At 41.2% G+C, this 16195-nt stretch overlaps 1 protein-coding gene across 15 annotated transcripts in view; it reads right to left on the bottom strand.

Moving 5' to 3' along the window:
• LOC132397252 (focal adhesion kinase 1) overlaps positions 1-16195 on the bottom strand; it is a 545830-nt gene that overhangs the window by 52544 nt on the left and 477091 nt on the right. For all 15 annotated transcript variants that reach the window (XM_059975823.1, XM_059975834.1, XM_059975802.1 and 12 more), the window contains one exon: positions 7918-8029. In XM_059975823.1, the coding sequence (XP_059831806.1) occupies positions 7918-8029 (112 nt within the window). The remainder of the gene's footprint in view (positions 1-7917; positions 8030-16195) is intronic.

Here is a 16195-nt window from a genome sequence, read left to right as displayed (position 1 = left end):
AAACAGGTATGGCCTGAAATAAATATAAAAATTTAGGCAAAGTATTCATTTTAATAGAATTATTTCAGCCAATCAATGATAAAGAGAGGGGTGACCAATTTGACAGTGCCTTCTTAACATAATTCAGAAGTGTAAAAAGATTATAATTCCTAATAATTGTTACGCCCAAATGAGTAAATTGATTTCTTACAATTCTAAAAGGAAGGTTAGTATTAACTAATACCAAATTATTCAAAAGAAGAAGTTCACTCTTTTGACAGTTAAGTTTATATCCTGAAAACTGACTGAAGCAGGAGAGTAAAGAAAGTACTGAAGGTAAAGAAGACTACATTAGAAATGTAGAGCAAAAGTTCATCATCATACAGCGAAACTTTGTGGGTAATACCCCTCCTTAAAATACCAGTGATATCATTAGATTCCCGGAAAGCAATAGCTAAAGGTTCTAAGACCACATCAAAAAGCAAAGGACTCAAAGGACAACCTTGCCTAGTTCCATGTTGAAGTTTAAATGGTATAGAATTCTGAGAGTTAGTACGTACCTGAGCGGAGGGAGAGAGATAAAGTAATTTAATCCAATGAATAAAATCGGGCCCAAAGTTAATTTTTTCTAAAGTTTTAAATAAATAATTTCATTCTACTCCATCAAAAGCTTTCTCAGCATCTAAGGATATCACACATTCTGATATCTCTTTAGAAGGAGAATAAATTACATTCAGTAAATGACAAATATTAAAGTGGAAGTATCAATTTTTGATAAATCCAGTCTGATCATCAGAAATATTAGATGGCAAAATATTTTCAATCCTACAAGCCAAAATTTTAGGTAAAATTTTAGTATCAACATTAAGTAAGGAAATTGGTTTATAAGAAGAACATTCAGTTGGATTCTTATTCTTTTTAAGAATAAGCAAAATATAAAAGAATTAAGAAAATTCAGAACATATTAACTTGGAAAGTATTAACAATGAAAACTTACTGATGTTAAATCCTTAATCTTTTAAGCAAAGAAATAAAAATACAAAAAAAATTAGATACGAAGGTATACCAAAAGTGAAAAATAACAATTGTTCATAAAACAGTTATTCGGAAATTAAAAAATCCTGCACCTCTTGAGTCGAACAGAACTATTTCTGAGTGCTATTTTCAAAATGATTCTAAGACGAGTGGAGTAACGAAGCAAGGGTAAAAAAAATTCCCTCCCCCTCCCCATTTCTTCTATTCCTCTGACCTCTTTTCACTTGCCTATTACCTCCTCCTGTCCTTTTTCTTATGGTCCACTCTCCTCTCCTATCAGATTCCTTCCTCTCCAGCCCTTTAACTTCCCCACCCACTTTACCTAATACCTTACAGCTAAGCTTCTTCCCCTCCCCCCACCTTTTTATTCTGGCAGCCTCCCCTTCCTTTCTAGTCCAAAAGAAGAGATTCAACTTGAATTGCTGACTGTTTGTTCATTTCCGTGGATATTGTCTGACCTGCCAAGCCCCTCCAGCATTTTGTGTGTGTTGGTTTGGATTTCCAGCATCTGCAGAATTTTTTCTGTTTATGCTTTTACTTGAGTTGATACTTCTGCTTTTCAAATCATATTTACATTATACAGTTCTGGATGAACTAAACACAATGTTCAAGTTCAGTTTATTGCCATTCAATTATATGCTGCCAAATGAAGCAACGTTCCTCAGACGAAGGTGCACAACACAGTCCATATACTGTAACTCAACTCAGACACATAACACTAAGTAATATTACTACTTGTAATTTAATAACTAATAAGGTGTATTTATGGCATATTAAAGGAGTAAACAGTATAACACTACTGGTAATTTATGCATGATGAGACCTGGGTGGTTGCAGGGAGTTCTGTTGTCTTATGGCTGGGGGAAGAAGCTGTTTCCCATCCTAACAGTTCTTGTCCTAATGCTGTATCTCCTACCTGTTGGTGGTGGGGGAGGGCAAAAGATTGTTTGATGGATGGGTGGGATCACTGACAACACTAAAGGCCCTGTGTACGCAACACTCTTGATAGATATCACTGACGGTTGGAAGAGAGACCTTGATGACCCTCACAGCAGTCCTTGCAATCCTTTGACGGGACTTGCAGTCAGATGCCTTGCAATTCCCATTATCAGACAGTGAAGCATCTGGTCAGGATGCTTTTGATGGTGCTCCTTTAAAAATTACTCAGAATTGGGTGTGGGGAGCTTCCCTCACCCAATCTCCTCAGGAAGTGGAAATGCTGCTGTGCTTTCTTGACCAAAGAAGTGATGTTGAGGGAGCAGGTAAGAACGTCCATTATGTGCACTTCAAGAATCTTGATACTCCTAACTCTCTCCATGGAGAGGCTGTGTGTGCGCAATGAGGTGTGGTCAGCCTGCACCTTTCTAAAGTCTACAATTATCTCTATCACCTTCTCTACCTCCCGTCTGTATGGCATTTCATTGTCATTGTTGATGAGGCCAGGAAATGTTGTGTCATTTGCACACTTGATGATTCAGTTTGTACTGGATCTGGCAGTGTAGTCATGCGACAGTCCATGAACAGTGGCAAATTGAGCACACAGCTTGGGGAGAGCCAATGTTCAGCGTGATGGAATGAGAGAAGTTTCTACCAACATGCACTGACTTTGTGTGGCCTTTCTGTCTAGGGATCCAGTTACAATTACAGAGGTGTTGAGACCCAATGAGGACAGTTTACCCACCAGCTTCTGTGGGATGATAATATTAAATGCCAAGCTGAAGTCAGTAAACAGCATCCAGGCATATGAGACACGATTTTCCAGGACAGACATTTGGACTGGAGTCCAGAGGTTATGGCATCATTGATGGATTGAATTAAGCAGTAAGTGAACTGGAAAGGGCACAGGAAAACTGGGATTTAATCTGCTCCAGAACCAGCCGGTCAAAGCACTTCATTATTGTTCAGGTCATCGCCTCTAGATGGTAGTTGTTGAGGCTGGCTGACTCTTGGGCATCAGAACGATGGTGGCTGCCTTGAAGCCTGTTGGGCAGTAGACAGTTCCAGAGAGCTGTTGAAGATGTCTGTTAACTGGGCCGCACAGTCCCTCAGCACCTGTCTAGGTACATTACCAGACCATGCAGCTTTACTAGGGCTGACCCTGGCTAAGGTCTTCCTCACAGCAACTTCAGCCAGATAGAGTGCCATTCCTCACCAGATCATTGTTCTGGCCTCAAACCGAGCTTAAAAGACATTCAGCCTATTGGGAAGAGAGGCATCACTGTTATTGACGCTCAGGGAGGATCTGTCGTCCGTTATGGTCTGAATGCTGTGCTACATGCGCCCACGACTCTAGTGTCACAGAAATAGCTGTACATTCTCCTTGTATAATCCCAGCAAAACACACAAAATGCTAGTGGAATGCAGCAGGTCAGGCAGCATTTATAGGAAGAAGTACAGTCGACGTTTCGGGCCGAGACCCTTTGTCAAGACTAAATGAAAGATAGTAAGAAAGTGGGAGGGGGAGGGGAAAATCCAAAACGATACGAGAAGACAGGAGGGGGAGGGATAAAGCTAAGAGCTGGAAAATTGATTGGCAAAAGGGACACATAGCTGGAGAAGGGAAAGAGTCATGGGACGGGAGGTCTTGGGAGAAAGAAAGGGGGAGGGGAGCACCAGAGGGAGATGGAGAGCAGGCAAGGAGTGATTGTGAGAGGGGCAGAGAGAGAAAAAAAGGAGAGAAAAGGGGGGGGGGGATAAATAAATAAATAAGAGATGGGGTAAGAAGGGGAGGAAGGGCGCTAATGGAAGTTGGAAAAATCAATGTTCATGCCATCAGGTTGGAGGCTACCCAGATGGAATATCAGGTGTTGTTCCTCCAACCTGAGTGTGGATTAATCTTGATAGTAGAGGAGGCCATGGATAGACATACCAGAATTGGAATAGGACATGGAATTAAAATGTGTGGCCACTGGGAGGTCCTGCTTTCTGTTCAGCGAAATGGTCTCCCAGTCTGCATTGGGTCTCACCAATATATAGAAGGCTGCATCGGAAGCACCAGACACAGTATACCACACCAGCCGACTCACAGGTGAACTGTTGCCTGGAAGGACTGTCTGGGGCCCTGAATGGTGGTGAGGGAGGAAGTGTAAGGGCAGGTGTAGCACCTGTTCCACTTACAAGGATAAGTGCCAGGAGGGAGATCGGTGGGAAGGGATGGGGGGGACGAATGGACAAGGGAGTCGGGTAGGGAGCGATCCCTGCGGAAAGCATGGGGGGGGGGAAGGGAAAGATGTGCTTGGTAGTGGGACCCGTTGGAGGTGGCGGAAGTTACGGAGAATTATATGTTGGACCTGGAGGCTGGTGGGGTGGTAGGTGAAGACAAGGGGAACCCTATCCTGAGTGGGGTGATGGGAGGATGGGGTGAGAACAGATGTGCGTGAAATGGGAGAGGCGTTTGACAGCAGATTTGATGGTGGAGGAAGGGAAGCCCCTTTCTTTAAAAAAGGAAGACATTTCCTTCGTCCTGGAATGAAAAGCCTCATCCTGAGAGCAGATGCGGCAGAGACTGAGGAATTGCAAGAAGGGGGTGACATTTTTGCAAGAGACTTGGTGGGAAGAGGACTTGTCCAGGTAGCTGTGAGAGTCCATACTGCGTCCAGTGCTCTCGGTGCGGCCTTCTATATATTGGTGAGACCCGACTCAGAATGGGAGACTGCTTCGCTGAACACCTATGCTCTGTCCACCAGAGAAAGCAGGATCTCCCAGTAGCCACACATTTTAATTCCACGTCCCTCTCCCATTCTGATATGTCTATCCATGGGCTCCTCTACTGTCAAGATGAAGCCACACTTAGACTGGAGGAACAACACTTGATATTCCATCTGGGTAGCCTCCAACCTGACGGCATGAACATTGATTTCTCTAACTTCTGTTAATGCCTCTCTTCCCCTTCTTACCCCATCCCTTATTTATTTATTTATACCCCCCCCCTTCCTCTCCTTTTTTTCTCTCTGCCCCTCTCACAATCACTCCTTGCCTGCTCTCCATCTCCCTTTTACCAATGAACTTTCCAGCTCTTAGCTTTATCCCTCCCCCTCCTGTCTTCTCCTATCATTTCAGATTTCTCCCTCCCACTCCCATTTTCAAATCTCTTACTACCTTTTCTTTCAGTTAGTCCTGACGAAGGGTCTTGGCCCAAAATGTCGACTGTACTTCTTCCTATAGATGCTGCCTGGCCTGCTGCGTTCCACCAGCATTTTGTGTGTGTTGCTTGAATTTCCAGCATCTGCAGATTTCCTCGTGTTTGCGTGTATAATCCCATTTTGCCCTCCTGTTGGCATGGAAAAGTGCAGCTCTTGCTGACCCGAGAGCTGTCCTGGCCTCCAATCTGAAGGTAGCATCTCGATATCTCAGCAGTGCCTGGACCTCTGCTGTCAGCCATGGCTTCAGATTTGCCCTCACATGGATGTGTTGAATAATAGTGACGTCCTCAGTGCACTTCTCTATGTAACTGTCACAGATTTCACATATTCATTGATGTTAATGTGATGGTTGTAGCTAGTTGACCCCTTAACATGCTTCAATCTGTGCTTTCAAAGCAGTCCCACAATGCTGAGGTTGCTCCTTCTAGCCAGATTTGTATCTCCCTTTGATCTGGTTTAACTCATTTAATCAATGGTTGGTATACATGAATTAGCGTAACAGGTAAGTGGTCCAAGGTGAGGACTGGGAGCATTTTGTATGCATCAAGACGCTGATATAAACTAGGTCTAACATGTTTTCATCTCAACATGCTGATAGAATTTAGGCAGGACTGTCATTAAGTTAGCATGGTTGAAATCACTAGCAACAATAAAGAAACCATTGAAGTGTGTGGTTTGCAAATCACTGATGGTACTGTAGAGCTCACGCATCACGACCCCAGCATTAGCAAAGGTTTGAGGGTGGGGGAGGAGGGTATGTAGCCACAATCACAATATCAGTGAACTCGCTTGGTAAACAAAAGCGCCTGCATTTCACCTTCACATGTACATCATGTGTCACATTTTCTTACCCTGATGATAAAATGCTAAGGTTTTCAATACATGAAATTGCAAATTACAATCACAGAAAAATCACAACAACCCAGGTTTATAATTGAAATGCTACTGACTTTGCCGCATTGGAACTGCATTAAAATCATCTAGCTTTGTATAAGTAAAAGCACAGATGATGAACTTGTAGTTGCACTTATCTGTTAGTTCAGTTTAGAATTTTTATTCAATAGATGGTTTTACTATTACATCAGAAGACAATGCAAATAAATCTAAAACTAATACTGGCTTTACTGCAGCTAATAAAATATTGCTGTGTAAAGGTAATACAAGCTCACCTGATTTGAATTGGGTGCTTTGGTTGCATAATTTTAAATTACATTATCTATCAAATACCACAAATTCTGATTTAATGAAATGACCTTATTTCTGCCTAAACAAGCCAGTCATGAAGATCTAATGCATGAAACATGCAAAGAAAGCTGAAATGTCTCTTTAGCTTTATTCACAAATCACCTATCAACAAGTCCTTCCACTTTCAAAGAATTACGCACATGCACACCCTGGTTGTCCAGTTCTGTAGGATGTACAGGTACAATCTTATTTAGTCTTCTTGTAGTCTGTTATTTCTGAAATATTGTTTCACTCACACTTATTTTATATTTTACCTATCTCTTGTCTGTCTATTCAAGTGCATGTCTTCTTGCAGTCCATTACTGCATTTTCATGTTTTATGTCATCCACAAACATGACAATGTTATTCTGCCGAGCCATGTCTAAATCACTAAAAAAAAGTAGTTCTCTATCTGCTATACATATCAACTTTCTATTCATGCTACAGGTTATCCTTTAAGTTCATGAGCCTCAATGTTGCCAACCTGCCTTTTCTGAAGGTCTTTATTGAATGATACCACCTGAGGGGTTGTACAGGTCCTCCCTAGCTAATGCACAGATTGTACATATGCTTATGCATTTGGGAGAACGGCGGTTGAATCTGCCAGCCACTGTGAGGCTGCAGGCATTTTTTAATAAGTGTAAACTCGGTTCCAAATTGTTTGGGTTTCACACTGCTTACAGGAATTGAACCCTGAGGAGGACCTGTATTTACATGGGCACTAAAGATAAAGAAGCCTAAGGGCCATGTGCTGAAAATTAGATTGGTATAGATCAGGAGTTTCCAACCTTTATTATGTAATGGACCCCTACCATTAAAACCAAAGGGTTTGTGGACCCCAGGTTGGAAATCCCCAGTACAGATAAATACACGATAATCAATAGGGGCATGGTAGGCAAAATGTCCTGCTTCTGGGCTGAATGTCTACGACTTGCTGTTTTTCAATCTTCCATGATCTATACACATTTTGCCTTTCACATACCCCAGTTTATTCCGTTAATGATTAGTGAAGGTGCCTTCCTTTGCTATCAAAGTCCCTAGTTCTAGAGCCTGCCCCATGAATTCCCTGACTTCTCTTTTCACTTTAAAAATACTCGTCAAACATATTCACTTAATCAAATCTTTAAGCCACCTATGTTAACATCAGGGCTTGGGGTCAAATGTGTTTGATAATCTGATTGGTACCTGGGGAAATTTCATAAAGTTAAATGCATTACGCAATTCTTAGCCACTGTTCTCAATTCAAACCTAAGCAAACAGAATGTGAGATTTACAATTGAATCGTTCAAAATTACACACATAACCAAACCTGAAATCACTAGTATTGCAAAGATTATGTGAAATAGTAGTACATACAAATTTACATTTAAATTAATTCACATTTATACATCATAACAGTTAATAGGAGTCGTAATCATATTAACCATAGAGACCACTGTATTTGAAAAGCTGCATTATGTTAAACCTGGAATTAAACAATACCAGAATACCTGTACAAGATAGTAATCAGGTATTTAAAAATAGCCAAGCTTGTACCTTTGGAGGGGCTTCATCTGATCCGCCAGAATCCCAGGAAACTGTGATTTGCCGCCTCTGCTCCATTCTCATTCGTTCTTCTTGCTGCATTTTCTCTTCTTCCAATATTGTACTGAAAGGAAAACATGTATTTCAACTATAATCCGAAAAACAAACTGCTTTTAACAATAACTTGATATCAATAACTGAGGAAAATGCCAACAGTTCAAAAATAAATGCATTCTTTCAAACATGTATAGAGCAATGCGGTTTGAAAGACCAAAGTGGCCAAAGTACTTACAAAACAACTGCACCGTTCTATTGTCCACAAAAGGTGGCCATTCAGTGCATGCTGGTGGCCATTCAGAGCAATCTTACTACCCATTAACCCCATTCCCCCTACTACTTCTCAGCAAAACACTCTTTCACATGCCCTTTCTTCTGATTTCTCTACACCTAGCTTCATTAAGGTTAATTGGATACAATAAATTACATTAGCAACATATTATTGAGGTGTAGGTTGTTGGAGCTGTGTGGCAGCAGTTCTACTTGCTGCAGCACTGTGCATTCAAAAAAAAACTTAAATCCTTTCACAAAACTGTCATAAGATAAAAATGGGGCTCCAAACCAAGGTAAGGTCACAAGAAATGAAAGGAAGATTTAGAGCACTTCAAAGGAGCAAAAATTAGAAAAATAATTGGGCAAGGATTTCCATATCACTGCATCACTATTTGCCCTATCAGCCATTTATTATGAATTTCCTGAAAACTCCCATAATTCCTCTTGTTCAAATTAGGCTTCATCCATACTCTTTTTTAAAGGATTCACTGATAGATTTTGATCTTGAAAATGTGCTTACTGAAGTGGATGCAAGCTTTGGTCACAGACTTTATTGCCTGAATATGCAAGATTTCCCAATGGGTGTGCTATCACTGACAACGTATTATGTATATGGATTTTCATTGGTCATAAAAGGCTGGAATTCATGATCAGTGACTACTCAAAATGCAGCAGGAGCTTTTAGGGTGGTATGAAGAACTTCAAGTCCATCTACTGGGAGCACATTAAAATGTCAGGAGCACAATCTTTAAGACCAAGCACCAACCCGGTCAGGCTTCACCTGTTCCTTCTCTCGGACCCCCAACTGTTCCAGCATTCCTCACTGGCTACCTTGGAACCCAAATCTGGAGTGGAAGCCTTGATACCAGGGGAATGCTGAAGAAGATACAACTAAAGAATAAAGTCCCTATTTTTATGTTCACTTCTTCCAGCCAAATTGAAAGCTACAATGCAAAGTAATAAACTAAAAAGTTCAGTAGTTACAAATGCTCCAACTCCATCTATTAAAACTATTAAAATATATCTGGTTATTATACCTGTAAGACTTAATGGACTTGGGGAGCTTAACCATTAGTGGTTTAGCTAATTGCTGCAAGAAAATGAAAATTGCTGTCATATCTTACAGCAGTTTGGTGGTTAACTCAGCAAGTTCTACTCAAGAGCAATACACTCTAAATACTGGAGGAACTCAGCAGGTCATTCAGCATCTATGGAAATGATTAAACAGTTGATGTCTCCAGTGAGACCCTTCATTAGGACTGGAAAGGAAGGGGGAAGAAGCCAGAATATGGTTTGGGGAGTAGGAGCAGGAAGACAAGCTCAAAGGTGATAGGTGAAATCAGGTGGGTGGATAAGCTGTGGGGGTGGGGGGGGTGGGGATGATAAGTGGAAAAGGCAAAGAGTTGGAGAATAAGGAATCTGATTGGATCATGGGAGAAAGGGGAGATGACAGGCAAGTGAGAAGAGGTAAGGGGCCAGAGTGGGGATTTGAAGAAAAGGGAAGAGGAAGGGAAAAAATACTAGAAGATGGAGAAAACAATTTTTATGCCATCAGATTGGAGACTTCCTAGACAGAATATGAGATGTTGCTCCTCCTGCCTGAGAGTGGCCTCATCATAGCAGAAGAGGAAACCATGGACTGACATGTTGGAATGGGAATGGGAATGAGGATAGCAATTGAAATGGCTGGCCACCAGGCAATTCCACTTTTTGCGGGTGGAGCTGAGGTGCTCGACAAGGCAGAATCCCAACCTACGTTGGGTTTCACCAATGTAGAGAAGGGCGTACTGGGAGCAGCAGATACAGTAGACAATCTCAAAAGGTTTGCATGTTAAGTGTTGCCTCACCTGGAAGGACTGTTTGGGATTCTGAATGGAGGTGAGTGGGGATGCGAATGGGCAGCTGTAACACTTTTTCCGCTTTCTGGGATAAGTGCCAGGAGGGAAATTAGTGGGGAGGAATGAATGGATAATGGAATCACAATGGGAGCAATTCCTGCAAAAGGCGGAGTGTGGGGAGGGAGATAAAGATGTGTTTGGTAGTAGAATCCTGTTGAAGATGGTTGAAGTTGCAGTAAATGTTGTGTTGGATGCAGAAGCTCATGGGGTGGTAGGTGAGAACTAGAGGAACTCTATCCCCATTAGGGCAGTGGGAAGATGGGGTGAGCACAGGTATCTGGGAAATGGAGGAGATACAGGTGAGGGTAGCATCAATGGTGGAGGAAGGGAAATCCTATTCTTTGAAGAAAGAGGAAAGAAAAGCCTCATCTTGGGAAAAGATACGATGGAGATAAAGGAACTGAGAAAAAGAAAAAAAAAATTACAGAAGGCAGGGTGGAATGAGATATAGTTGAGTTATCTATGGGAATTGGTGGGCTTATAAAAAACATCAAGAGACAGTTTGCCTCCAACAATGTAGACAGAGAGATTGAGAAAGGAGAGAGAGGTGTCAGAAATGGATTACATGAATTTAAGGGCAGGCAAAGAATACACGGTAGGGAAGTTGGAGGCAAAGTTGATGAAACTGACGAGCTCAACATGATACATGAAACAGCAGCAATGCAGTCATCAATGTATCGCAGAAAGAGTTGGGAGCATTACCACGGAAGGTTTGGAACATGGCCTGTTCTACATAGCCAATGAAACAGTGAACATAGCTGGAACTCATCCGGGTGTCCATTGCGACATCTTAAGTTTGGAGAAAGTGGAAGGAGCTGAAAGAGAAATTGTTGAGGGCGAGAACCAGTTCTGCCAGTTGGAAGAGGGTAATAGTGAAGGAGAACTGATCAGGTCTGTTGTCAAGAAAGAAACGGAGGGCCTGAAGGTCTTTTTGCTGAAGGTTAGAAGTGTATAGAGTCTGGACAACCATGGTGAAAATGAAGCAATCAGAGCCAGGGAACTGCAAGTTGTTGAGGAGATCAAGAGTATGAGAAGTATCATAGATATAGGTAGTAAGGGACTGAACCAAGGGGGATAAAATGCAGTTAAAGTATGTGACAAGAGTTCAGTGTGACAGGAACAGGCAGAAACAATAGTCCTACCTGGACAGTAAGGTTTGTGGGTCTTGGATAGGAGATTGAGATGAGCAGAGCAGGGTAAGGGAACAATGAGTTTGGTGGTGGTGGATGGGAGATCACCAGACTTGATGAGGTTGGTGAAGGTAGAAGTCAGTTCACCATACTCTAACAGTAGCCCCTTTGTCTGTGGATTTGATGGTGAGTTTGGAATTGATGCAGAGAGCATGCAGGGTGGGAAATTCTTGCCGAAGAAGTGGGCTCGGAGACAGAGGTGATGGAAGAAGAGCTCAGCATTGTGGCAGATGCTGAACTCACTAAGGTGTGGGCAAAGGGAGACAAAAGTAAGACCCTGCTGAGGACAGAACATTCTGCCTGAGAGGGGAAGGTCGGAGGGAATGGTGAAGCCAAGGCAGGGATTAGGGCTGGGATGAGAGGGGGGAAGAGTTGGTGGCATTAGAGAGAGGAGGGTCAAGGTGTTCAGGGAAGGTAGGGTGAGAGGAAGATGGAAGCTCCAAAGATCCAAGAGTTGATAGAGGTGCCTGAGAGACCCAGAATTGGGGAGTGGTGGTGGGGAAGGGGAGCCAAAGGATCCAGCAGCAATGGGAAATGTCTTGGCCTGGAAGCTTCATAATTCACAGTCTACACAAGTTTTAAATTGTGTTAAGCATGAGAGTTAATTCATTCAAATGGGAAAGGCTTTACTGAACTCTGGAGCAATGAATAACCTCAAATCCCTTGTCATTGTTGCAGCAGAACACATTTAACAGAAGAAAAGAATACAAATGACTCGTGACAAGATACTAAGACAGCATAGTAACCTTTGAAACAAAGGCTACATCCACACAAGACCAGATAATTTTGAAAATGCTGGTTTCGTGTAAAAACAATAGGCGTCCACAGTATGCGTTTTTGAAAACATCTCTATCCATATTGAAATGGAGATTTCGGCGAATCTCCTCCTACTGAGCATGCGCAGGGCACATCTACCGAAAAGCAACATGTTTGGTGTTGAATCTCACCGTAAAAGTGCGCATTTGTGTAGTTACAGACTTGAAAAATTTAAGACAATGGACAGCTGTTGGCTCTCACGCAGGAGAACATAAAAGTGAAAAAAAACAAATACTGGAGCATATGAAGGCAACCGACAGAGAGTTTACAGACAGTTTGATCCAGCTGACGACGGACATTGAAAAACTGACTAACTCTGTTGCATTAATAAAGCACCTTGTTAACTGTGTAAAACAGGTCTGCATCAGTGTTATCTTGTATTTCCATACAATGTTACATTAGGCTGTTACACATCTATTGTCATAGAAGTACTTGCATAAATAGGTAAAACACCTTCATCCGAGCAAGGACAGAAAACAAGGCAAAGTGAGTATACTTATTTATTCAATAAGTTATGGGTCAAAGTATTTGGTGAGTACATTTCTAACTCTTCTGGCTTCAGTCTTGTTGCCGTCTGTTCTGAAATTGTTAGGTTGCGTAAAAGAAAACAATGAAATAGCGCGCTGCTGTCTGACAGTGTTTTCAGAAGTCTCCGGTTACCCCGTCCACACTAATCTGCCTGAGCAGCGTTTTCCACAATACCCACCCTGGAAAGTGTTTCTGAAAAGCTCCGGTTTTGGGGGACAAAAATGCCGTTTTAATGTGGACGGAGGGTAAAAACGAAGAGAAAAAGGTTTGGCTACATATTTATCCAGTGTCGTGTGAACGTAGCCAAAGATACAGCTATAGGAGAAACTGCATCACTGAAATAACTTAGCACATACTTCCACTGAGAAATCAGCCAAGCCAGTACTCCTCGTGCAGAAAGATACATAAAACAAAATTGTGGAGTTGAGAACGGATTTGAAGATAAGGTCTCCAATTTGCATCATGAAGCATGGTTTCAATTTTTCGAGCAGCATACATGTTTTACAACAATCGAGTAATAGTTTTAGCAACCCCAATATATTTCTATATGTTTTGTTGCATGAAAAGTTGTTTTAAAATGTGAGGCAGTGTATCATGAATATTAACAATCTAATCAACAATCTTAGACAATATTCCTGATTTTGTGATGTACAGTGAAAACTTAATACTCAAAGTTGTCATAGCTCATATGTAATGGAAAGGATAATGAAATAGCTCAAGGTAAAAAGGTGCAAGATATTGAGACACAGCAGTAAAGAAAATATAAATGCAGGTAAAGTATGAATATTTATCTCAACCTCAGGGAGAGCAGCTTATTAAAAGAGGCCAATCATATAATGAGATTTAAAACCTATGTTAAAGAATGTCAAAAAGAGTTTGCAGCTGACCAGCCTTTCAGCCAGCATGTCCATACCAACCATCATGCCCATCTGCACTAAACCCTCTTGCCCTCATTAATTCCATATTCCTTTAAGCAATGCTCATTAAGTACTTGCCCAAATGCCTTTTAAATGTTGTTTATGTTTCTGTCTCCACTATATTCTCTGGCAGCTCATTCCAGATACCAACTACTGCGTGAAAAATATACCCCTCAGATTTGCTTTAAACACTCTGTCACAACTTAAATCTATGCCTTTTGTTTTTGACATTCCTACTATGGGAAAAAATATTGGTTGTCTATCTACATTAAAACTCCTTATAAGTTTACACACCACTATTATGTTTCCGCTCAAGTTCCTTTACTTCAGGGGAAGATGACCTAGTCTGGTAAGTCAAGGCCTACAAACCAGGAACTATTCTGCACCCTCTCTAGCTTAATCACATCTTTCCTGTAGCATGGCAATCAGACCTGCACACAATATTCATGGTAAAATAGAGATAAAGAAAGCGGAAGAGTGCCCATAAGTAATCTTGACAAAAAATGAAAGGACCTTGCAAATTAGAAGACTTGAGGGAAACAGGGAAGTATAAAGTTATAGGTAGGAAAGAGGTTGACAAATTATCATGACGAGACAGGGCGAGATAAAATGTAGACAGTGACTAGTTATCTAGAGTGAAGGTCAAACTATAACCAAAGGAAGTAGATTTTATTTAATCTTTTGAGTAATAATTTTCCAAGGCAATTTACTAACCATCAAAATGTTTGAAACACTGCAATTACAAAATATCCTTAACTGGCTTAACTTAAATTAAAAATTAAAATATTTGGATATGCTGATTTAAATAGTTTATAATTATGATAAGGAAACAGAATACAGACATTTTTCCATTTTTTAAAACAGTGGGTGGCAGAAAAACGTATTTAAAAATTTGTTTAAAAATCAAGAGGAAAAAACTTGTATAAAGTGATTTCTTAACATAAAATAAATTTATTCTTTTGTTAAAATAAACCATTTGGTGGCTTTTAATTGATAGCCGATATCAGTAACGTAAAAAGAAAGAATTCAGATAATAAAGGTACAAAAAACATTAAAAATGGATAAACCTTATACACAACATTGGTTTTCAATATAATAAGTAAAAGACCTGCACGAAAGGTTAAGATTAACATTTCCTGAAATAATGATTTTTATTGCGGTCAGTTAAACTGTTGTCTCTCATAGGGCTAAATAATGTGGCTATTAAGGAGAAGTGTAATGTCATATTACACTATGAAGATGGGCTGCATTCCCTGTCATGATTATTCTCAATGTGAGTGTTCCAAAGACTGCATCCTCAAATCCGTATAGCTGAATAAGCTCACCAACACCTCTACTCTCTCAGGAGGGTAAAGAAATTTGGCATGAGCTCAATGACTCCCAACAATTCTTACCAATGCACCATAGAAGGCATCCTCTCTGGATACATTATAGCTTGGCATGGCAATCGCTCTGCCCATGAACTCAAGAAATTGCAGAGAATTGTCTAAACAATTCCATGAACTGTCTAAACATCGTGCTGCCTCAGTAAGGCAGCCAGCATAATCATCCACCCTGGGAGATTTCTCTAACAACCTCCCCTTGGCCAAAAGATACAAGTCTGAAAGCATGTACTACTAGACTCAAGGATAGTGTCTACTCCACAATTAGAAGATTATTGAATAGTTCTCCAGATGGGCTCTTGACATCACAATCTACTTCATTATGACCATGCACTTTACAGTCTACCTGCAGGACATTTTCCCTGGAGCTGTTACACTTTACAGGTGGTCCCCAAGTTACGAACGTCTGCCGGACAACTCGTACTTACGAACTGAGGAAGGAGAATGCCGTCCACCATTTTAAGTCACATCGCGACGCTGTCCGCCATTTTAAATCGTTGCTGTTGACACTGTGTTGAGAGTATTTGGTCTAAATTTTTCTTAGTAAGGTGCACTCAGACCCTGCCACCCCCCCCCCCACCCCCCCCATTCCGGTCGGCTGGTGGTGCAGTGAGATCAGTGAGAACGGAGGTTCCTGAGTTTGATCCAGAGAGAAACCGCTCCCGTGCCAGGTTGATGTCAATTCAGCCACTCCCGTACCATTGGTGCTGGGTTGATGTCGAGCTTGCAACTCGACCTCGTAAAAAAAAACAATGCTACCTCCAATTTAAATTCCCATGCCGTATATTGTGGAGGATCAAATACCCAAACCCAGCACAACGCTTGTCCCACTTAGCCTGTCTCAGTGCGATGGTCCTTACGACCCAGTGGACCTCGGGACCCGATGCCCGCAGTGTTTCTGTTCCATTGATGGGAAGCGATCGTGATTGAAAATAAAGTGGAAATAATAAAGAGTTTGGAAAAAGGTGAAACACCATTGATCATTGGAAAATCATTAGGCTACAGTCGGTCAAAGATCGGAACAATTTTAAAGGATAACGGATAAAGTAAGGATAATGGAGCATGTGAAAGGCTCTGCCCCAATGAAAGCTACAATTTTTACTACACAACGCAGTGGTTTTATTATTGGAATACCTACGTTTCTTAAGTGTTTTATATGCATAGAAAGGTAAAATATATACTATATACTAAGACAAACATTTGACTAACCCGGGGACTGCCTTTATTTT

Source organism: Hypanus sabinus, chromosome 1 (assembly GCF_030144855.1).
Source record: "Hypanus sabinus isolate sHypSab1 chromosome 1, sHypSab1.hap1, whole genome shotgun sequence".
Lineage (NCBI taxonomy): Eukaryota > Metazoa > Chordata > Chondrichthyes > Myliobatiformes > Dasyatidae > Hypanus > Hypanus sabinus.
The sequence above is the reverse complement of the archived record's forward strand: the minus strand, read 5'-3'. Positions and strand labels throughout refer to the sequence as shown.